The sequence below is a fragment of the Tamandua tetradactyla genome, chromosome 9, assembly GCF_023851605.1.
Source record: "Tamandua tetradactyla isolate mTamTet1 chromosome 9, mTamTet1.pri, whole genome shotgun sequence".
Classification (NCBI taxonomy): domain Eukaryota; kingdom Metazoa; phylum Chordata; class Mammalia; order Pilosa; family Myrmecophagidae; genus Tamandua; species Tamandua tetradactyla.
The window spans coordinates 87,012,729-87,036,964 of NC_135335.1; the positions used below are offsets into that span (position 1 = coordinate 87,012,729).

A 24,236-nucleotide genomic window follows, 5' to 3' on the forward strand; every position below is an offset into this window, starting at 1 on the left:
GAAGATGACTGTATAATGATATAGCTTTGACAATGTGATTGTGCAACTGTGAAAATCTTGTGTCTGATGCTCCTTTCAGCAAAAAAAAAAAAAACGGATAAAAAATCAATATTGGGGAGATACAGTATAAAATAAACTGGGTAGATGGAAATACTTGTGGTCAAGGAGAAGAGTAAGGGGTATGGAATATATGAGGTTTTTCTTTTAATCTTTTTCTGGAGTGATGTAAATGTTCTAAAAAATGATCATGGTGATGAATACACAGTATGTTATGATACTGTGAGCCACTGATTGTATACATTATACGGATTGTATATGTGTGAAGATTTGTCAATAAAAAAAAAACTAGTGTCTGATGCTCCTTTTATACAGGGTATGGACATATGAGTAAAAAAATATGGATAAAAATAAATAGTTAATGGAGGGATAAGGGATAAAATAAATTGGGTAGATTGAAATACGAGTCGTCAATGAGAATAAGGGAAAAGGGGTATGGGATGTGAGTTTTTTCTTTTCTCTTTTTGTTTCTTTTTCCACAGTGCTGCACATGTTCTAAAAGTGACAACGGTAATAAATACAGAACTATATGATGCTATTGTGAGCCACTGATTGTACACCATGTACGGACTATATATGTGTGATGATTTGTCAACTAAAAATATTTTTTTGAAAAAACTGTTCCCTGAAAACAAAACAACTGTACCCTGCAACCATGCTAAATTCGTTAATTAGTTCTAGTACCTTACTTATGGATTGTTTGGTGTTTTTTCTACACAGATTCAATAGGGACAGTTTTCCTTCTCCCTTGTCAATTTGGGTGCCCTTTTATTCTTTTTCTCGTCTGATTGCTTGTTATTCTTGCTGAATAACAGTGATGACAGTGGTCATCTTGTCTTGTTCCTGATCTTAGGAGGAAACAGTCTTTCACCACTAAGTATGCTTGCTATGGGTTTTTCATAAATGCCCTTTATTATGTTGATCAAGATGACTTTTATTTCTGGTTCCATGAGTGTTTTTATAATTAAAAGATATTGGATTTTGTTGAATACCTTTTCCGACATCAACTTGTGAATTTTTTTCTTCCCTCTATTAATGTGGTGTATACAGTCATTGTTTTTCTCGTGCTGGGCCACCTTTGTATTCCTAGAATAAATCCCACTTGGTCATGATGTATAATCTTTTAAATATTCTGTTGGATTTGGTTTGTCAGCATTTTGCATCCATGAATATTTTTGCACTTATATTCATAAGACATATTGGTCTGCAATTTTCTTTTCTTGTGCTCTTTATCTGGCTTTGAAATCAGGGTGATGCTGGCCTCATAAATAAGTTAGGAAGTGTTCATTCTAATTTTGGGGGGGTGGGTAGTGTTTGAGAAGGATTGGTAGAATTCTTTGAATGCTTCATAGAATTCAGCAGTGAAACAATTTGGTTCTGAACTTTTCTTTATTGGTTTTGATTACTGATTCAATCTGTACTTGTAGGTCTCCAGAGATTTTCAATTTATCTGATTAGGTAATTTTTGCTTTTTAGGAATTTGTTCATTTCATCTAGGTTTTCTAATTCAGTGGTGTACAATTATTCCTGGTATTCTCTTATAATCCCTTTATTTTTGTAAGACTGGTACTGATTATAGATGTGTCTTCTCTCTTCTTTTTCTTTCTAAGTGTGGCTAAAGGTTCTCGATTTTATTAATCTTTCAAAGAACCAACTTTCAGCTTCACTGATTCTCTCTGATGTTTTCCTATTCTGTACTTCATTTCTCTCTGCTCTAATTTTTACTATTTCCTTCCCCCTGCTAACTTTGGGCTTATTTTATTCTTCTTTTTCCTGTTTCTTTAGGTGTGAAGTTAGGTTATTGTTCTGTGATCTTTCTCCTTTTTTTAAGATTGGCATTTCCAACAACAAATTTCTTCTAAGAAATGTCTTCGCTGTGTCACATAGTTTTGGTTTACTGTGTTTTTTGTTTCATTCATCTCTACATATTTTCTAATCTCCCTTGTGATTTCTTCTCTGACCCACTGGTTAAGTGCATACTGTTTAATTTCCACATATTTGCAAATTTTCCAGTTTTCCTTCTGTCATTGATTTCTAACTTCATTCCATTTTAGTCAGAGAAGATACACTGTACGAATTCAATCTTTCTATATTTATTAAGATTTTATTTGTGGCCTAAAATAATTGTCTATCCTAGCGAATGATACATGTACACTTGAGAAGAAGGTGATTCCATTGTTGTTGGGTGAAGAGATCTATATATATGTCCACTAGGTTTAAATGGTTTATAATGTTAAAGTCCTATAGTTCCTTACTAAGCATCTGTCCAGGTATTTCAACCTTTTCTTTTTTCTTTAACAATATACTATTTATTTGATAAATATAATTCAATTCAAATTCTGCCTTGAGGGAAGGGAAAACAAAAGACTTCATTTCTTTAATTTTATCTGTATGATTTTTAATCTAAGGCATATTAACAAGATATTAATTTTAAAATTCTCTGAATGGAAGGTCCTTGATTACTTGCTATTTCAGATTTTGAATTTTTAAATTTATACACCATTGCCAAGTAGGCTAGGACTATGTATAATACACCCCACTTAGAACTCCATTTTTTTATGGAGAATAATAATAATGTTTATAAAGGTTCAAATTTACTGAGTGCTTATAATGTGCCAGGCTCTGTTGTAAGCACTTTCTTTACATTTAATTCATTTAATCCTCCAATCTGACAGTAGAAAACCTGTTGTTTTGTTTGTTTGTGTTTAGGCTCTTTGGGTAAAAGTACAATAAAAAACATTGAGGAAATTGACTCTGTGCTGGTTTAAAAGTATGTATGTACCCTAGAAAAGCCATGTTTTACTCAAAATCCATTTCGCCGAAGCAGAAATTAAATGCAGATTATTTGAATCTGTAATTAGATCATCTCCTTAGAGATGTGATTTAATCAAGAGTGGCCGTTAAACTGGATTAGGCGGAGGCGTGTCTCCACCCATTTGGGTGGGTCTTGATTAGTTTACTAGAATCCCATAAAAGAAACATTTTGGAGAAAGAGAGATTCAGAGAGAGCAGAGAACGTTGCAGCACTACAAAGCAGAGTCCTCGAGCCAGCGATTTTTGGAGGTGAAGAAGGAAAACGCCACCTGGGGAGCTTTATAAAACTGGAAGCCAGGAGAGAAAGCTAGCAGATGACACCGTGTTCACCATGTGCCCTTCCAGCTGACAGCGAAAGCCTATGTTTGCCATGTGCCTTCTCATTTGACAGAGAAACCCTGAATGTCATTGGCCTTCTTGAACCAAGGTATCTTTCCCTGAATGCCTTTGATTGGACATTTCTATAGACTTGTTTCAACTGGGACATTTTATCAGCCTTAGAACTGTAAACTAGCAACTTATTACATTCCCTTTCTTACAAGCCATTCATTTCTGGTATATCGCATTCCGGCAGCTAACAAACTAGAAGAGACTCAATGTTATCTCGTTTTTTGTTTGTTTGTTTGTTTGTTTGTTGGCATGGGCAGGCTCTGGGAATTGAACCTGGGTCTCTGACAGAGCAGGCAGTGCTGAACCACTGTTGCACCACCCAATCTCCTCTCATTTTTAACCAAAATTAGCATCCATGTGGTATATAAGCCAACTTTTAAGGATTTTTCAGTCTAGCACATTGAACACCATTATCTCTGAATAAATGACTTCAAGGGCCTGCTTCCACTGGCTTCAGTTTAGAAAATGCCACACTTTCTTTGCCCTTCAAAGCAGCATAGCTTTAAAAGATTCATAGGATCCACAAGGATAAGAAATAAATGCATCAGGATCGAGAATGCTTTCAGCATAAAAGTGATGACTTCAGGCATGATTACATTCAAAGAAGGCAGCTGCTTCTTTTTTATAAACATGGAAACCAAATTTAAATAAAGGTGCAATGAAGTCATAACACCTGGTATGTGTGTCCCTCCATTTGGGTAAAAATTGAGGTGGCTACAGGCATTAATTGTTACAGCACCAAACTCAAACAGAAAGCGAGTTGCATGTGTGTGGATAACATCTACAAAGTTGGCATCTGAGGGGTCGAGCCTGACTTCATTTGGACTATTGTGGAAGTACGGCCCAGCTGGGTCCAACCCAGTTATTCTTCCAAAGCTTGGTGTCCTAGACTGAGCTTCCCCAGTCAGATATGCTCCCAAGCTGTGGCCAATCAAGTGCACTTTAGATGGGAGTATCCGAATTTTGTCACGAGAACATCAATAAAATAAGCCACCTCAGCACCAACAACACAGTGATTGTTTATAGCATTGATGCATTCCAGAGAACCATTAATCCAGTCTAAATTAATGCAGTTCACATCTTCCACTTGTAACACATTGCACGTGTCTCTCTGCCATTTGCCTTCTGTCTTCCACCCAGATATGTTAATACGGGTGATCCTGTCTGTTCCGAAATGTGAGTCTCGGATGGCTGAATAATTAACTTAACTGATCTCATTATTATGATTATTTACATGTGATTCTTTGAACAGTCGAGCTTTGTGCCATGACTGCATTCCCTTTGCTCTGGTTCCAGGTCTTGACATTGTTCTTGAAACAAACATTGGCCCATAGGAATAATGAAACAGGGGTCACTTTCTCATAGTCTCATCATGGTTAAAATTCCACAAACCTTTATATTGCTTGGTATTTGGAGAATGCCTTTCCTGTAAGTTTTGTTTTTCTCACCTGACTGATAATGATTACTCTTTAAATATATGCTCCCACATCCTATCATTAATCTCTTCATGTTCTCCCTTATTCATTATATTGCTTTCAAGTCAATCCAAAATTCCTGAAGTTGACTTGTTTCCTTATGGTTTGGGCCATGAGTTTGTTGAATGAGTAAAAAACTTTTTTCTAAAAAGTTTAGCAGCCTCCCTTTTTTATGATGTACCTGTGCCCTTTGTCACATCCTTTTATTTTAAGGTTGCACAGCTTCCTACACATTTCCATGGGTCTTAATTTAAATTCTCTGCTTCTAGAATCACGTAATTCCTTATTTCAACCATTTTTGAAAGTGTAGCATTTAAGTTTCAAACTATGACTATAAAACTACTTCTCACTTCAATTCTGTCAATTTTGTTTCATAAATTTTGGGGCTCTTTTGTGAAGTGAATATGTTTATAGTTGTTCTAACTTCTTGATGTACCGAACTGTTATGAATATAATGTCCTCCTTTCTCTCTTTAAACTCTTTTGAGTTAAAATCTATTTTGCTTGACAATAACATAGCCACTCTTGCTCTTTTCAGGTTACTGTTTGCATGGCAGGTCTGTTTCCATTCTTTACTCTCAACATCTGTGGCTTTTATCTTATAGACAGCATGCAGAAGGATCATGTTTTTTGATCCAATCTGCCTATCTCTACCTTTTAATAGGACAGCTTAATCCATTTACATTTAAGCTATTATTGATAAGCAAGGATTTAGCTCTGCAATTTAGCTATTTTTTTGTTTTGTTTTGTTCCTCAATAAATACATTATTTACTTTTTAAAAAAGTACTGTTGATTTTCTTGTAGTGTATCATTTTAATTTCCTTCTTTCCATATATTCTAATTATTTTCTTAGAGGCTACCCTTTGTGATTACAACTAACATCTTAAGATAACAACATCTAATTTGTATAATACCAACCTACAAGTTTCAGTAGTATACAAATGCTCTACTCCTATATATCTCTGTCACTCCTCTTTGTAATGCCATTGTCTCATGTTATATCTTTATGCATTGCATTACAATTAACAAAGATTTTAATTATTATTTTACACAATTGCCTTTAAAGTGGCAAATAAAATAAAGGGTGGGGTAAGTAGCTATAAACCAAAAGTAGAATAATATGGGACTTTATACTTAACTATATAGTTATCTTTAACAATGTTCTTTACTTCTTCTTATGGTTTCAAATTACTGCCCAGTGTTGTGTTTTTATTTCAACCTAACGAACTCCCTTTAGCATTTCTTCTGGGGTAGGCCTTTTGGTAATGGACTCATTTAGCTTCTGTTTATCTATAAGTGTCTTAATTTCTCCTTCATTCCTGAGAGATAATTTTGCCAGAGACAGAATTCTTGGTTGCCAGTTTTTTCTTTAAGGGCTTTAAAAATTGCATCCCACTGCCTTCTGGCCTCCATGATTTCTAATGAGAAATCACCTGTTAAAATGAATAGTGGATCCGTCGTATGTGATAAGATTTGAGTTTCACAATATATTTTGATGTAGATGCCTTTGAGTTTATCCCACTTGGAGTTCGTTGAGACTCTTGGATGTGTATATTCATATATTTCTTAGGAAACTTCAATCATTATTTCTCATATATTTTTTCTGTCCCTTTCTCTCTGTGCATCCTTCTGTTTAACTTCCATGATGTATATACTGGTATACCTGATGGTGTCCACAGGTACCTTAGCCTCTGTACAATTTCCTTTGTTCTTTTTTCTTTCAGATCCCCACACTGGTTAATTTCAATTGTCTTGACTCCAAATTGCTAATCCTTTCTTCTGTTGTTCAAATCTGCTGAAGAAACACTCTAGTGAGTTTTTCATTTCAATTATTGTACTTTTCAGTTCCAGAATTTGTTTGGTTCTTTCTTATAATTTGCATCTATTTTGTACAGATAGCATCTTCACTATTTAATTCTTTCTTCACAGTTTTCTTTAGCTCAATGAAAATACTTAAAACAGTTGATTTAACATCTTTGATTTAGATTTTCAGTAGGATTAAAAATTTCCAGGGATCCAGAGTTCGAAGACTCATTCCTTAACAGGAAAATACTAAAAAACTATCAAGTGTACTCACAGTAGTTCTGGTTTCACCATTACTTTAAATAATTTACTTCCTTACTTTTTGACTCAATTTTTCCATCTGCAAAACAGACAAATTTTACAGAGCTCCTGGGTAAATCTATGTAATACATGTAAATATTATATATTTATATATTTTGTAATAACTTTTCATTCTAAAAGAAAACTTCTCAAATTAAAAAAAATACATTTTATGCACTAGGTGAGAGCTGGACTAAATTACTATTAACTACACCTTCTGTGTCTTTTAGTCTATGATTCTATTACTGAAAAGAAAGTGATTCAAGTGTAGAAAAGCATATATTTATCTAAAGATAAGTACGGAAAATCATTCACAATTATTGTCCTTTTGTTTTCAGCCAGCATCAGTTTTGCATGCTTCCAAGATTAAGAATAAATAACTTATTTTGATGAGTTTATTCAAAGTGTTAATACCTTTGTAGATATCTACAAGCATTTAAAAAGACAATAAAAGTTATATTAACTATTATTTATGTTAATAAACTAATTTATATTAATTAACCTAGCACAGGTGTCAGCATATATGTAGGTAACACACCTGTAAATTGTTTGTATTTTGAGCCCATTTCATTTTTTGCTTCCAAAGAGGCTGGCTGGCCTAAAAAACACTGCAGCTTTTTCTGGAAAATCTGTGCTGGAGTCATTTGTAATGGGAGTATCAGATCATTTTTCTTGGACCTGAAATCACAACAAATCAAGGGAAATGAATCCAAATTAAAAAAAAAAGAACAATTCACACATCAAGAACTAATGAAGAACTTTTAAGAAACAATGGAATTTACTCCATTCATCTCACATTTAAAAGAAAAAGCTCAATGAAAGTTTGGGATTAAGACTCCTACAATTAAGATGTAAATCTATCTCCCCATTCTTACTTCCCATTGCTGCTCTAAATACTTACTCTAACCAACACCACTGCCGCTTACATACTCTATCCAAGCTGAATCAAAACTTGTGTTTTTACACCCAAGCCTTTACTCACATTTGAAAAGTTCTTTCTCCTCAAAGCTAACCATTCTGTCAAGATGCTATCTACCCTTCCATGTCCAGCTTAAAGGACATCTCTTACTTAAAGTAATTCCTGTCTTTCTCTCTAAATAATCATTTGATAATTATCACCCTGCTCATTATATCACTGGCACCTTTCTTACCACACTATTAATTATATATTTTTTCCCCATTTTCTCTATTGAATGATAAGTGTCTTAAGCACAAAAATTGTGTACCATTTAATACTTATTAAATAACTGGCATAGAGTTTGGTATTCAGTAAATACCTACTGAATTATCAAACCGTAAAATATACATAATAGAGCAATCTCATAATATATAGTTTGAATAGTCTAAAACTGAAAAACTATGTAAGACAGACAAACTCTTCCATTACAGACTATAAGCCCTTTGAACACATTACCAGAAACATAAGCTTTCTAAATAACGTCTTAACATGAATAAGTAAGCTGCGGAGGTATCCAACATTGTAACCACCCGCTGTAAGAGCCTATTTAAATTTAATTTAAGAAAACTAAAAATTCGGTTCCTTGGTCACACTAGCCACATTTCACTACTGAGCACATGAAAAGTGGCTAGTGGTTACCATACTGGATAGCATAGACACCGAACATTTCTCTTACTGAAGAAAGTTGTATTGGACAGTACTGAAATAAGGATTCCAATGATATGTAAATACCAGCAACAAAACAAGTGCAGAACATATTTACCATTCAGATATTATCATTATACTAGTTAACTTAAACCTACCTAAAAATACATACCTTATGAAATTGTTATCATTTTTACATAACATCTGGAAGCCCACACCAATTGAAACAGAGGTCTTCCAGTCTCCAAGTTTATATGCCAACCACACTGCCTCTGGAATCAGGCCACCAATAAATAATAATTCAAGTGCATATTCAACTGTCCACACATTAGAGAGATTCTGATCTCTAACAATACTGGCCACCTTAGAGTGTTCCAGAGGAATAAGTCGAAGGGACTGCGCTGTGAGTAAATTAGAGAAAATGAGTATTACATTTACATATACCAAAACTCAAAATTTGGAGAGTTACTAGAGTGCCTTGTTAATGAGAATCTCTTCAACTGACTACTTAGTATTTTCTACACAAAACTATAACAGGAAGGATGTGCACTTTTTAAATAATTCTTAACATAGTCTTAGAATAGTTTTATTTTAACATGAAGAATGATCGAAAGAGCAGGAATTTCACAGCGCATTACATAAAATAAAGATAAATATTGTTTAACGAAACTTTGTGACTTACCTATATACACACATTCATATGTACTGGGTAACAATGTACAATTTATTACTATGGACTGCCCAGAGATACATGTTTACTTCTCATACCAGACTATGAAAATGTGGAGGACAGAGACAACATTTTAGCTGACTTTGTACTTCCCACAGTGTCACTTAATAAAAATCAATTTAAAATAATACTCAAGTATATTAAGTGTTCAATATATTGGTGTTCATTAGAAGTAGAAAAGTGATTTTCAATAATTCTGACCCAACGACAAGATTCTCGGCAGGCCTGGAATTTAATACAAAGGAGTAACATCTTTCTCTCAATACTTCTGTATCTTTCCCTAATTAAAGTACCCTTCACAAAGCAACTTGAAAATAGGACATAAGCCTTATAAAAGAATACATATTGCTAGGATTTTTACTCACTCCTTCAATAACTAAATGTAAGTGGTTAAAGAGTCTCTGTGCCTTTACATGAAATGATTAGTTCCTCACCTAACCTACACTGGATGTGCCCACAGCAAGTACTAACATTTTAGCTCTGACAAACATGTCTGAACAAAAACAAAAAGTTCAGCTGATCACTTGGATGCTGATTACGCCTAAGCAAAAGAGCCAGAAGACTGGCTATATTTTTTTATTCTTGTATTCATTATTAGCAAGGCACAAATAAAAGGACTTCAAAGATTTAATTTTCTGAAAATTTTACTATTTTCTCATAGCAAACAACATGTCAAATAAGCAACTAAAATCCCCAATACATTCCACCACTAGCCGAGATTAAAAGGATTCACATGCAAAGAAGACATGGGAAGACAGGGCGTAAAACCCTCTTTACCCTATCTCCTCTCACTGTGAAGATATTTATATGGGGATTAAAAAGGAGTGTCTCTGTGATTTTACGAGAGTGTTTGAATCTGTCCAAAAACAATTCAGTAATTCTATCACCTCTCTTCTTAGAATGTAATAAATATCAGTCTTCTATTAGTACATAAAGTAACCTGTAAAGATAAAAATCATAAGCAAAGGCAGAAAAAATTCCTGTAAATGTCAGAGGATAGAAAAACAAAAAATGGTAAGATGAAATTTTTCCAAGTACCAGGATATTACTTATTTTTCAAGATCTTCCTGAAGACCATATAGAATGCTACCTCTCTGCTTTGATAAAATAATGTGGAATCATGATATAATTTACTAAAAACAGAAAATATGCTCAGGTTATGGTAAAAAAGAGAGCTTGAGCATAAACCACTAAACAATAAACAGTATCATTCCTCAATGAAATAGGTAATAAACATGAGAGTCTTAGTTATAGGTCAGAGAAAGTAGCACATGCTGTTCTTGGGGAGACAAAGAATCTGAGGTCTGGCCAGGCAGAAGAGGGTAGAATATAGTAGGATGGGAGAGAGGTCTAGATCCTGTAAGAAATTGAAGTACCTGTTTCTCTGGTCTCACCATTTCCCAAAGGAAGCTATGATCAGAAAAGGAATCACAAGAGCATTTCCCTTCTGATTCCAGGTCCCACACAGGCCTTTCAGGAGACCTAGAGCCTCCTGAAGAACCCCTAGAGAACACTACTATGGAAGTGGCCCAAGCAGATAAGGAAAGTCATTCATCCCAACCCACATCCTGAGAAAATATCACAAGAGTCTCTCAACACATGATTCAAAATCTATAGTTCTATAAATAATTAAATTTGCTGACCACTTGTTGCTAAACCTATTATACTTCTATGTTATATCTTATACTGCTCAAACCTATATATTCCTTGTACGTATTTATCAGTTCATGTTATATCCTGCTGAAAACCCTCCAATAACTTCCCATCTACCATGAATGCATTCAGATTCCTTACACTGGTTTACATCCTCTGGCCCCTGCCTATCTCTGACCCTATCTCATAATACTCTCTACCTTATTTTTTATGCTACAGCCATACAAGTATTTCAGTTTTCAAGAATACTAAACTTTTACTTGCCTTGGACCTCTTAAACAGGCTCTGGTTACAACGCTCTAAGCCTTGAAGTGTCCATGTTGACTCCTTATTGTTATTAAGAGTCCAGCTTAAAAGTCACATCCTCAGAGAGCTCTGAATTCTCAATCCAAAATAGGCACACAGTCACTATTGCATTACTCTATGCTAATACACTGCATAACAGCCATCTGATATTTTTGTTTGTATATACATTTATTAAATTTCCTGTCTTGACTGATTGGAACGTAAACTCCATACAAGAACAGAAAGAACAGAGACTTAATCTGTTTTGTTGACAGCAGTTCAGATAAATCTGTTTCATATGTTAAGAAAAAAACTACAAATATTTTTATACTGCCAATTTCAAATGATACAACCTAATATGCTCCCAGTACCTAGAAAACTGCTTAGCACATAGCAAGCACTCAATAAGAGTTAAAAGAATGAGCATCATAGAAATTTACAGGCATGTTTCTGTCCCGTTCTTCTTGAGGACAGGGAAGTTATCTGGAATGGATTAGGTGCTACGCTCACCCTCCTAAAGCAAGCCCAGAGCAAAGTAAATGGTCCACATGAAATTATAAAATTAAATGGTCCAAATAAAACTAAACTCTAAATTTAATGGATATAGAAAATTTGTAAATTTTCATATTTCTGTATATAATAAAGTAGCACCCCTTCATTTTAAAAACGAGAACTATAAATATCAATTTGCCTAAAATTTGTAACAAAAAAATGATATTCACTAAAAACAAATCTGAGCAATTAACTTTCTCAGAGCCTCTTCATTCACTGAACAGGCATTAACTGTTCAGACTCTTCATTCACTGTTCAGACATTCTAGAACAGTATTATTTTCATAAAATAATAACTCACTATATAATATGATTTTAAATATTACACATAAAAACAAAGATGAAAAAATTATTTGTTTACTATATTACCTGTCGTGATATGAAGCGGAGGAAGAACATTCACACTATGAGGTGGCAGAATGCAGAGCGGCTGATTGGTGAAATAGGCAGCCATGAAACGTGCCATGGACTGGATAACCCTTACTGCCGCTTCTGGATGAACATTTCCAGAAACTCCAAACTCACAATAAGGCTTCTCAGGAACTAAGGGATATAAAGGGGATATAAAGTAAATGACTAAAGAAGAGTCTGATTAAACTATCAGAAAGTAATAATACTTAGGTCTCAATAATATACAAGAAGAAAATTGTAAATTTTCCTGAGATGAACACCTCTAGCCTGTATAAGCCAATTTGTAACTGTTATCTATACTTTTTAAAGATAATAAAAACAAAAATAATTAGTTCATAATTGGGAATACACACACAGAAATAGTTAATGATTTTAACAGTTTTATTTAAAAATGTGGAGGATCCATATGAAACAATAAAGCCATAACGGGCTTGCATGCTTACCATTTCACTATTTATTTTCCCCTGTTACTTTCTTTAGCAAATTTTCTTTTTGGACAAAAGGCAAAGTTGAATGTGGCCTCTCCCTCTAAGTTGACACAGCAAGTGAACCCACTGCCCTAATGGGACATGACTCCCCCTACGTGAGACATGACTCCCAGGGGTGTAAATCTCCCTGGCAACATGAGACAGAAATTCTGGGATGAGACAGTACTTGGCATCAAGGAACTGAGAAAACTTTCTTGACCAAAAGGGGGAAGAGACAAATGAGACAAAATAATGTGTCAGTGGCTGAGAGATCTCAAACAGAGTCAAGAGTTTATCCTGGAGGTTATTCTTACGAATTATATAGACATCCCTTTTCAGTTTATGGTGTTTTTGAGTGGCCAAAGGAAAGTATCAGAAATGGTAGAGCTGAGTTCCAGTAGCATTGTTTCTTAAAGAGGACTGTATGAAAATATAACATCTACAATGTGACTGTGTGACTTTGAAAACCTTGTGTCTGATGGTCCCTTTATCTAGGGTATGGACAGATGAGTGAAAAATATGGATAAAAAAATAATATTGGGAACAAATGTTAAAATATATTGGGTAAATGGAAATACTAGCAGTCAATGAGAGGGAGGGGTAAGGGATATGGTATATATGAACTTGTTCTTTTTTTTCTTTTTATTTCTTTTTCTGGAGTGATGCAAATATTCTAAAAAATGATCAAGGTAATGAATACACAATTATATGATGATGTTGTGAGCCACCGATTATACACCATGTGGGGGATGTATTTAAGAATGTTCATGTTTGTATTTTGTTTTATCAATTACAAAAAAAGGCAAGGTTGACTACAAAGATAATTTTAAAAATGCTAGAACAGTGATTCTTAATGTTTTTTTCTGTATCATTAGATCTCAGAAATATACTCCCATTGATAACACTCACTACCATAAAATTCTTTTGGAAGGTAGTATATGGCAAAAGAACTGTGTGGGATGAAAAGAGAAAACTGAATGGGGAAATTCATAACAGAATTTCTGAAGTGATTCTAATATACCCCTACAAAAGAAGAGGATATGAATCATCCCTGTTGGATAATCAAAACTATAATAATTAAAACTTGAAACTAGAAAACTGAAAATAAACTGACTGAAAACTACTAAATATAGATAAAATACTAATTTAATATTAACAGTCTGAAATAACCACAAAAGCAAAGCCTTATTTTTCCCAGAAGTCACACATTTTCCCTAAAACTAAATTCTATCCGAGCATGCATCATTTCTATCTTCCTCACTGTTATTTCCTATCACCCAGCACTATTCCTCTCATATTGCAGCTATTTCAAACCAGTATTTGTTAAAAATAACTTTGAGAAATTTTATTAGATTTCAGGCCAAAGTCTTCATTTCGTCACTACGAAGTTGAAGAAAATGCTACCATTTCTTAAAATTAAAGTTATAAATAATATGAATAAAAGGGCAGTGCCAACAGTGGCTCAGTGGCAGAGTTCTCATGTGCCGTGCCGAAGACCCGGGTTCAATTCCCAGTGCTTGCCCATGCAAAAAAAAAAAACTTCTTTAATTAAAAAAAAGTAAAACTGATGCATAAGGAGGCCAATCAGGAAACAAAATTTTTGAAAAATATGATAAGTAAACTAGACTTAACAGACATTTACAAAATATTATACCCCACAACAGCAGAATACACATTTTCTCATGGATCATCCCCAAGGATATAACATATGCTGCGTCACAAAGCAAATCTCATTAATTTAAAAACATTGAAATCATACAAAACACGTTTCAGATCATAATGGAACGAAAATGGAAATCAACAAGAGGCAGAGGGCTAGAAAATTCACAAATATATGGAAGCTAAGGAACACACTCCTAAACTATCAGTGGGTCAAAGAAGAAATGACAAGAGAAATCAGTAAATATCATGAGACAAAAGGAAATGAAAACACAACATATCACAAATAATGGGATGCAGCAAAGGAGGTACAGAGAGGGAAATTTATTGCCTTAAATGCCTATATTAAAAATAAGAAAAAGCAAAAATCGAGGAATTAAGTGTTCACTTGAAAGAACTAGAGGAAGAACAGCAAACTAATGCTAAGGCAAACAAAAGGAAAGAAATTACAAAGAGTAGAGCAGAAATAAATAAATAAAAACACAATAAAACCGTGGGTACTAAAACTCTAAAGGGCTTCCTTGATAGGACAACATTTATATGTGTTAATACAATTCACTGCTGGGGGAATTAAGCAGTTCTTTTTTTTTTATTATTAACTAAAGAAAAAAAAAGAAATTAACCCAACATTTAGAAATCATTCCATTCTACACATGCAGTCAGTAATTCTTAACATCATCACATAGATACATGATCATCGTTTCTTAGTACATTTGCATCGGTTTAGAAAAAGAACTAGCAAAACAACAGAAAAAGATATAGAATGCTAATATAGAGAAAAAAATAAAAATAATAATCATAGTAATAAAAAAGAAAAGGAAAAAGAAAACAAAAGACAAACAAACAGACAAAAAAAAAACCTATAGCTCAGATGCAGCTTCATTCAGTGTTTTAACATGATTACTTTACAATTAGGTATTACTGTGCTGTCCATTTTTGAGTTTTGGTATCTAGTCCTGTGGCACAGTCTGCATCCCTTCAGCTCCAATTACCCATTATCTTACCCTGTTTCTAACTCCTGCTGGACTCTGTTACCAATGACATATTCCAAGTTTATTCTCGAATGTCGGTTCACATCAGTGGGACCATACAGTATTTGTCCTTTAGTTTTTGGCTACACTCACTCACCATAATGTTCTCTAGGTCCATCCATGTTATTACATGCTTTATAAGTTTATCCTGTCTTAAAGCTGCATAATATTCCATCGTATGTATATACCACAGTTTGTTTAGCCACTCGTCTGTTGATGGACATTTTGGCTGTTTTCATCTCTTTGCAATTGTAAATAATGCTGCTATAAACATTGGTGTGCAAACGTCTGTTTGTATCCTTGACCTCATGTCTTCTGAGTAGATACCTAGCAATGGTATTGCGGGGTCATATGGCAATTCTATATTCAGCTTTTTGAGGAACCGCCAAACTGCCTTCCACGGTGGTTGCACCATTTGACATTCCCACCAACAGTGGATAAGTGTGCCTCTTTCTCCGCATCCTCTCCAGCACTTGTCATTTTCTGTTTGGTTGATAATGGCCATTCTAGTGGGTGTGAGATGATATCTCATTGTGGTTTTGATTTGCATTTCTCTAATGGCCAGGGACATTGAGCATCTCTTCATGTGCCTTTTGGCCATTTGTATTTCCTCTTCTGAGAGGTGTCTGTTCAAGTCTTTTTCCCATTTTGTAATTGGGCTGGCTGTCTTTTTGTTGTTGAGTTGGACAATCTCTTTATGAATTCTGAATACTAGACCTTTATCTGATATGTCATTTCCAAATATTGTCTCCCATTGTGTAGGCTGTCTTTCTACTTTCTTGATGAAGTTCTTTGATGCACAAAAGTGTTTAATTTTGAGGAGTTCCCATTTATTTATTTCCTTCTTCAGTGCTCTTGCTTTACGTTTAAGGTCCATAAAACTGCCTCCAATTGTAAGATTCATAAGATATCTCCCTACATTTTCCTCTAACTGTTTTATGGTCTTAGACCTAATGTTTAGATCTTTAATCCATTTTGAGTTAACTTTTGTATAGGGTGTGAGATACGGGTCTTCTTCCATTCTTTTGCATATGGATATCCAGTTCTCTTGGCACCATTTGTTGAAGAGACTGTTCTGTCCCAGGTGAGTTGGCTTGACTGCCTTATCAAAGATCAAATGTCCATAGATGAGAGATGAGAGGGTCTATATCTGAGCACTCTATTAGATTCCATTGGTCGATATATCTATCTTTATGCCAGTACCATGCTGTTTTGACAACTGTGGCTTCATAATGCCTTAAAGTCAGGCAGCGCGAGACCTCCAGCTTCGTTTTTTTTCCTCAAGATGTTTTTAGCAATTCGGGGCACCCTGCCCTTCCAGATAAATTTGCTTATTGGTTTTTCTATTTCTGAAAAACAAGTTGTTGGGATTTTGATTGGTATTGCATTGAATCTGTAAATCAATTTAGGTAGGATTGATATCTTAACTATATTTAGTCTTCCAATCCATGAACACGGTATGCCCTTCCATCTATTTAGGTCTTCTGTGATTTCTTTTAACAGTTTTTTGTAGTTTTCTTTATATAGGTTTTTTGTCTCTTTAGTTAAATTTATTCCTAGGTATTTTATTCTTTTAGTTGCAATTGTAAATGGGATTCGTTTCTTGATTTCCCCCTCAGCTTGTTCATTACTAGTGTATAGAAATGCTACAGATTTTTGAATGTTGATCTTGTAACCTGCTACTTTGCTGTACTTGTTTATTAGCTCTAGTAGTTTTGTTGTGGACTTTTCCGGGTTTTCGACGTATAGTATCATATCGTCTGCAAACAGTGATAGTTTTACTTCTTCCTTTCCAATTTTGATGCCTTATATTTCTTTTTCTTGTCTAATTGCTCTGGCTAGAACCTCCAACACAATGTTGAATAACAGTGGTGATAATGGACATCCTTGTCTTGTTTCTGATCTTAGGGGGAAAGTTTTCAATTTTTCCCCATTGAGGATGATATTAGCTGTGGGTTTTTCATATATTCCCTCTATCATTTTAAGGAAGTTCCCTTGTATTCCTATCTTTTGAAGTGTTTTCAACAGGAAAGGATGTTGAATCTTGTCAAATACCCTCTCTGCATCAATTGAGATGATCATGTGATTTTTCTGCTTTGATTTGTTGATATGGTGTATTACATTAATTGATTTTCTTATGTTGAACCATCCTTGCATACCTGGGATGAATCCTACTTGGTCATGATGTATAATTCTTTTAATGTGTTGTTGGATACGATTTGCTAGAATTTCATTGAGGATTTTTGCATCTATGTTCATTAGAGAGATTGGTCTGTAGTTTTCTTTTTTTGTAATATCTTTGCCTGGTTTTGGTATGAGGGTGATGTTGGTTTCATAGAATGAATTAGATAGGTTTCCCTCCACTTCGATTTTTTTGAAGAGTTTGAGGAGAGTTGGTACTAATTCTTTCTGGAATGTTTGATAGAATTCACATGTGAAGCCATCTGGTCCTGGACTTTTCCTTTTAGGAAGTTTCTGAATGACTAATTCAATTACTTTACTTGTGATTGGTTTGTTGAGGTCATTTACTTCTTTTTGAGTCAAAGTTGGTTGTTCAGGTCTTTCCAGGAACCCGTCCATTTCCTCTAAATTGTTGTATTTATTAGTGTAAAGTTGTTCATAGTATCCTGTTATTACCTCCTTTATTTCTGTGAGGTCAGTAGTTATGTCTCCTCTTCCATTTCTGATCTTATTTATTTGCATCCTCTCTATTCTTCTTTTTGTCAATCTTGCGAAGGGCCCATCAATCTTATTGATTTTCTCATAGAACCAACTTCTGGCCTTATTGATTTTCTCTATTGTTTTCATGTTTTCAATTTCATTTATTTCTGCTCTAATCTTTGTTATTTCTTTCCTTTTGCTTGCTTTGGGATTAGTTTGCTGTTCTTTCTCCAATTCTTCCAAGTGGACAGTTAATTCCTGCATTTTTGCCTTTTCTTCTTTTCTGATATAGGCATTTAGGGCAATAAATTTCCCTCTTAGCACTGCCTTTGCTGCATCCCATAAGTTTTGATATGTTGTGTTTTCGTTTTCATTCGCCTCTTTCATTAGCAAAGAGGTATTTGCTAATTTCTCTTGCAATTTCTTCTTTGACCCACTGGTTGTTTAAGAGTGTGTTGTTGAGCCTCCACGTATTTGTGAATTTTCTGGCACTCCGCCTATTATTGATTTCCAACTTCATTCCTTTATGATCTGAGAAAGTGTTGTGTATGATTTCAATATTTTTAAATTTGTTAAGACTTGCTTTGTGACCCAGCATATGGTCTATCTTTGAGAATGATCCATGAGCACTTGAGATAAAGGTGTATCCTGCTGTTGTGGGATGTAATGTCCTATAAATGTCTGTTAAGTCTAGCTCATTTATAGTAATATTCAGATTCTCTATTCCTTTATTGATCCTCTGTCTAGATGTTCTGTCCATTGATGAGAGTGGTGAATTGAAGTCTACAACTATTATGGTATTTGTGTCTATTTCCCTTTTCAGTGTTTGCAGTGTATTCCTCACGTATTTAGGGGCATTCAGGTTCGGTGCATAAATATTTATGATTGCTATGTCTTCTTGCTTAATTGTTCCTTTTATTAGTAGATAGTGTCCTTCTTTGTCTCTTCTAACTGTTTTACATTTGAAGTCTACTTTGTTGGATATTAGTATAGCTACTCCTGCTCTTTTCTGGTTGTTATTTGCATGAAATATCTTTTCCCAACCTTTCACTTTCAACCTATGTTTATCTTTGGGTCTAAGATGTGTTTCCTGTAGACAGCATATAGAACGATCCTGTTTTTTAATCCAGTCTGCCAGTCTATGTCTTTTGATTGGGGAATTCAGTCCATTAACATTTAGTGTTACTACTGTTTGGATAATAATTTCCTCTACCATTTTGTCTTTTGTATTATGTACATCATATATGATTTTCCTTCTTTCTACACTCTTCTCCATACCTCTCTCTTCTGTCTTTTCGCATCTGACTCTAGTGCTCCCTTTAGTATTTCTTGCAGAGCTGGTCTCTTGGTCACAAATTCTCTCAGTGACTTTTTGTCTGAGAATGTTTTAATTTCTCCCTCATTTTTGAAGGACAATTTTGCTGGATATAGAAGTTTTGGTTGGCAGTTTTTCTCTTTAATAATTTAAATATATCATCCCACTGTCTTCTAGCTTCCATGGTTTCTGCTGAGAAATCTACACATAGTCTTATTGGGTTTCCCTTGTATGTGATGGATTGTTTTTCTCTTGCTGCTTTCAAGATCCTCTCTTTCTCTTTGACCTCTGACATTCTAACTAGTAAGTGTCTTGGAGAACGCCTATTTGGGTCTAATCTCTTTGGGGTGCGCTGCACTTCTTGGATCTGTAATTTTAGCTCTTTCATAAGAGTTGGGAAATTTTCAGTGATAATTTCTTCCATTAGTTTTTCTCCTCCTTTTCCCTTCTCTTCTCCTTTTGGGACACCCACAACACGTATATTTGTGCAGTTCATATTGTCCTTCAGTTCCCTGATCCCCTGTTCAAATTTTTCCATTCTTTTCCCGATAGTTTCTGTTTCTTTTTGGAATTCAGATGTTCCATCCTCCAAATCACTAATTCTATCTTCTGTCTCTTTACATCTATCATTGTAGGTATCCATTGTTTTTTCCCTCTTTTGTACTTTATCCTTCACTTCCATAAGTTTTGTGATTTGTTTTTCAGTTTTTCTATTTCTTCCTTTTGTTCAGCCCATGTCTTCTTCATGTCCTCCCTCAATTTATTGATTTCGTTTTTGAAGAGGTTTTCCATTTCTGTTCGTATATTCAGCATTAGTTGTCTCAGCTCCTGTATCTCATTTGAACTATTGGTTTGTTCCTTTGACTAGGCCATATTTTCAATTTTCTGAGCGTGATCCGTTATCTTCTCCTGGCGTCTGGGCATTTAGTCAGATTTCCCTGGGTGTCGGACCCAACAGGTTGAAAGATTTTTCTGTGAAATCTCTGGGTTCTGTTTTTCTTATCCTGCCCAGTAGGTGGCGCTCGTGGCACTCGTTTGTCTGCGGGTCCCACCAGTAAAAGGTGCTGTGGGTCCTTTAACTTTGGAAAACTCCCGCCGTGGGGGAGGTTCGCCAGCCGAAGCAGCTTGGAAGAGTGCCAGCCGGCCTGGGGATCCGAACGCGGGGAGGGTTGCCAGCCTCCGCAGCCCGGGAGAGCGCCCGTCCGAATCTCCTAGCCGGCCCGCGGCGCCAAGCGTGGCGGAAGGGCGCCAGCCACCGCGGCCCAGGAGACTGCACCGTTCCCAGCCGGACCGGGAAGCCACGTGTTTGGAAGGGACCCCGGTCACCGTTCTCCGCGGCCTGGGGATCTCTGATCCAATTCTCCCAGTTGGTGTGGGGGGCCGCGCATGGGGGGGGCGCCAGCTGCCGCGGCTTGAGGGGACCACCTGTCCAATTCTCCCAGCTGGCCCGGGAAGGAGGAAGGAAGGGACTCCGGCCGCTTGCCGCCCCGGCCCGGGAAAGCCCGTGCCCCTCGGCGATCTCACTGGAGCGGGTTCTCCCAGCCAGTCAGCCGTTCCAGAATGGGGTACGCTGTCTTCTTGATCTCTGTCGTGGCTCCGGTAGCTGTTCTGTATCGTTTCTACTCCCCTAGTAACTGTTGTGGAGGAGGAACTACGACCCGCGCGTCTTACTAAGCCGCCATCTTCTCTGAAAGTCCCTAAGCAGTTCTTATATGTCTCTAATGGAAGAGGACTGTGGAAGACTGTGCCTGGCTTCACCCAGACTACACCTCATGTGCCTCTTCTTTTTGCTGATTTTGCCCTATATCTTCTCATCATAATACATCATAGCCATGAGTACAGCTATACATGGAGGCTTAAGAGTTCTCAAATTATCAAACCTGAGGGTAGTCTCAGGGATTCTCAGTACAGTAGTGATATACTTAATATATTTTAAACATTTGTCACTAAAAGTTAAAACAAATACACCACTAAAAGTTAAACTTATTTTGGAAGCTAAACCAGGCAGTAACAATACCGCTGGGAAAAAAATGAAAAATAACCAGTCATTTAAAGAGTCATATAGAAAAGGAACCTGGAAAAGAAAGATGGTATCACCAAGTATATTGCCATGTGACAGAAAAACCAAAGAAGTGCAAAGATTACCAGCCAGCCAGAAGATACCAATGGGAAGCAAAGCATGCCTTCTAGCCTCTGAAACTACAATTTTTGAGCTGAAATATCCCCATATAAGTCATAGTGTAGTTTCAGAAGAGCGAAAGGGAAATACAGAGCAGAAGGGAGTAGCCATTACATATGAGATATTGCCAAGTACATTGAAACTCCCAGTTCTGAAAGCTGACTTCTAGAGGTTCCTTGGCAAGATATAGAATGCATATGGTTTATGGAAATTTCCACGTGTTTATCTGACCCTAGCTTTCTGTGGAACTTCACTACCAAGGCTGAATGGAAGTGGAACATCCTCATCTAGTTCTCAGTCTCAAAGTCATGGCTTGTTTTAAAAAAAATAAACAATCCCTGAAGTGATATAATCAACATGGCAACATAAGACATCCCTGAAAAAAATTCTACAGAGATTCAGCGAAGAAAAGAACAAAACCCACTTGCTTAAAACTCTGGAGGATAGTATAGACTGAAGAACTCCACAAACACAGATGCAAAAAATATATATATATATATATATATTAGGTAGGAAACTGGTTATTGTGGGACACCAGTCCCACTCTCTCCCCTCCTTCAGTCCCATACACCTTCGGAATTCCTCAAGACAAAGAGGCCGGAATCCTTCCATTTCACTGTTGTCAAAGACTTTAGACCCATTCTCAGGAACATGCCAGAACCCCATGCATACTGAGGCACCAGGTCCCACGTCAGTAGAAACCCGGAATAGGGCAGAAGATACTTGGGAGTACTATAGCCATAGTGGCTCTCAGGAGAAAAAGGGAAAAAAAAAAACGAGGTCATGGCTAGAAAGTGGCAAATTCACCCTCCCAATCCATTTCTGTTGGCTAGACCATATAAAAATAAAAAGGATGTTATGAGGCGTGACCCAGCTTTCTGGATTCACCTTTTCCAGCTATATAGGGCAGAATATCATAATGGGGAAGAAACTGGAGGCAGAAAAGCCTTAGGGAGAAGAAAACAAAAGGGGGCAAGTAAAATTGAACTACTGTGGCTTGGCAGGCAGAATTCTAGCTGGTCATGCCAGAGACCCAGGATCAATTCCGGTGCCTCTTCATACCAAAAAACAAACAAACAAACAAAAAAAACTGAACTACTGCAAGACAGGAGGTTCCCAAAACTAAAAGGTGAAAGGGTAATGGGGCACTGAGTAAGAGAAAGAATTTGAAAGAATCATAGGAGCTGGGGAGAAAATCCTGCACAAAAATAAACAGGACGTATCAAGATTCCCAGAGAAGTAACACAGGAAAGACAGCTATCTTCTGGAACTGAAACGATTGCACAGAAGCGCAATCTCAAAACTTCACCAGATCTCACTTCCAACAAGATGGCCGAAGAGGATAGACTGAGTTCACCCCTGCTCCAGGGTCTTCGGTACCACATAGGGAGGCCCTGGTTGCAAAAACTGACGAACTGAGAAGTAGAGAAACGAAGGCCATCCAGCTGGTGCAAACAGCCTAACATGGAAGCCCAAAGCCCTCAGGAGTACACAGATGGGGAGACAGGGACTAGGAAGCAAGCCAAGCCGCACGCAATCCTTGAACATGCTACCATCACCAGCGTAGCCCTATAACCCACGACCTACCCCACACCCCATGTACCTGATCCCAGTCACCCACCTGCCCTTCCTGCGCTAACCTCCCGCACCCGTATGGGCTTGCAATCCCCACTCCAAGAGCCTGCCCCAGCCCAACTGACCTCTGCTGCAAAAGAGTAGTCTCACCCCACCCCTCCCAAGGCCCTACCTCCCCCTACCTGCCACCTGCAGGCAGGTGGCAGCACATAAAGGATACACCCACTCCCAGCCCATACAACCCCACCCCCAACACCACCCAGTTCTGCACAGGTGTACATCAGTTTATGGTCCTCCCACACCTGCACATGCATAAGGTCCTGAGTCACACTCCCCACATCTGAACAACCAGTGACCTGTGCACCCCGCCCACATCTGCCCCCAGTCCACACAGGTACAACACCAACCTGCTACCCTGGGCTCTGAGCATGCACAAAAAGGGCTCCGTACCCTAGACCAATGCACACGAGGGTCCCAGCCCCCAGACCCATGTACCCACACAGCCACATCCTCTCCACCGCTGGGTGCCCACGCTCAGAGGCACCAGGGTAGCATCACCAACCTGCACCTATACCTGTACTACAATGCATCACTACACTATTCTGCCCCACCCGGCATCCTGCTCCACGTCCACCTCACAAATACAAGGCTTTAGACCACTGAAGGAAATCAACTTCCAAAGTAAACGAATCAAGGTATATACATGCCGTGAAGACAACAGAAGATCACTAAATATATCACAATGCATACAGATATAGACCAGCCTAATGACCAAATTAAAATACCAGAGATACAGACATTGGACCAACTAATCAAAGATGTTCACATAACTACAAAATAAAATAAATGGGATGGCTAATGACATAAAGAAGATGAAGAAGAAACTAAAAGAGCATAAGGAGGAATCTGAAAGAATAAACGGAAAAACAGCTGATATGACAGATATTAAAGATGTTGCAGCCCCAATAAAACACATATTAGAGACAAACAACAGCAGATTTGAAGAGGCAGAAGAAAGAATAAGGGACTAGAGGACAGGACAACTGATTTCGAACAGTCAAAACAGCAAATGGCAAAAAAGAAGGAAAAATTTGAACTGGATATCAGGGAAATGATGGACAAAACAAACTGCACAAATATAAGAATCACTGGTGTCCCAGAAGAAGAGAAGAGTAAAGGTCAGGAAGATTAGTTGAGGTTATAATGGAGGGAAATTTTCCAACTCTTATAAAGGACAAAAATGTGTAAGTCCAAGAAGCTCAACAAACTCCAAACTG

At 36.8% G+C, this 24,236-nt stretch overlaps 1 protein-coding gene and 1 pseudogene across 11 annotated transcripts in view; both read right to left on the reverse strand.

The window, feature by feature from the left end:
- CPLANE1 (ciliogenesis and planar polarity effector complex subunit 1) overlaps positions 1-24,236 on the reverse strand; it is a 232,391-nt gene that overhangs the window by 133,306 nt on the left and 74,849 nt on the right. For all 11 annotated transcript variants that reach the window (XR_013157933.1, XM_077116986.1, XM_077116987.1 and 8 more), the window contains 3 exons: positions 12,031-12,204; positions 8,615-8,843; positions 7,378-7,517 (listed from right to left, as the gene is read on the reverse strand). Coding sequence is in view for 10 of the 11 variants with exons in the window: in XM_077116986.1 (XP_076973101.1) it covers positions 7,378-7,517; positions 8,615-8,843; positions 12,031-12,204 (543 nt within the window). In the remaining variant the exon portion in view is untranslated. The remainder of the gene's footprint in view (positions 1-7,377; positions 7,518-8,614; positions 8,844-12,030; positions 12,205-24,236) is intronic.
- LOC143646362 (pancreatic lipase-related protein 3 pseudogene) lies at positions 409-4,567 on the reverse strand (annotated as a pseudogene).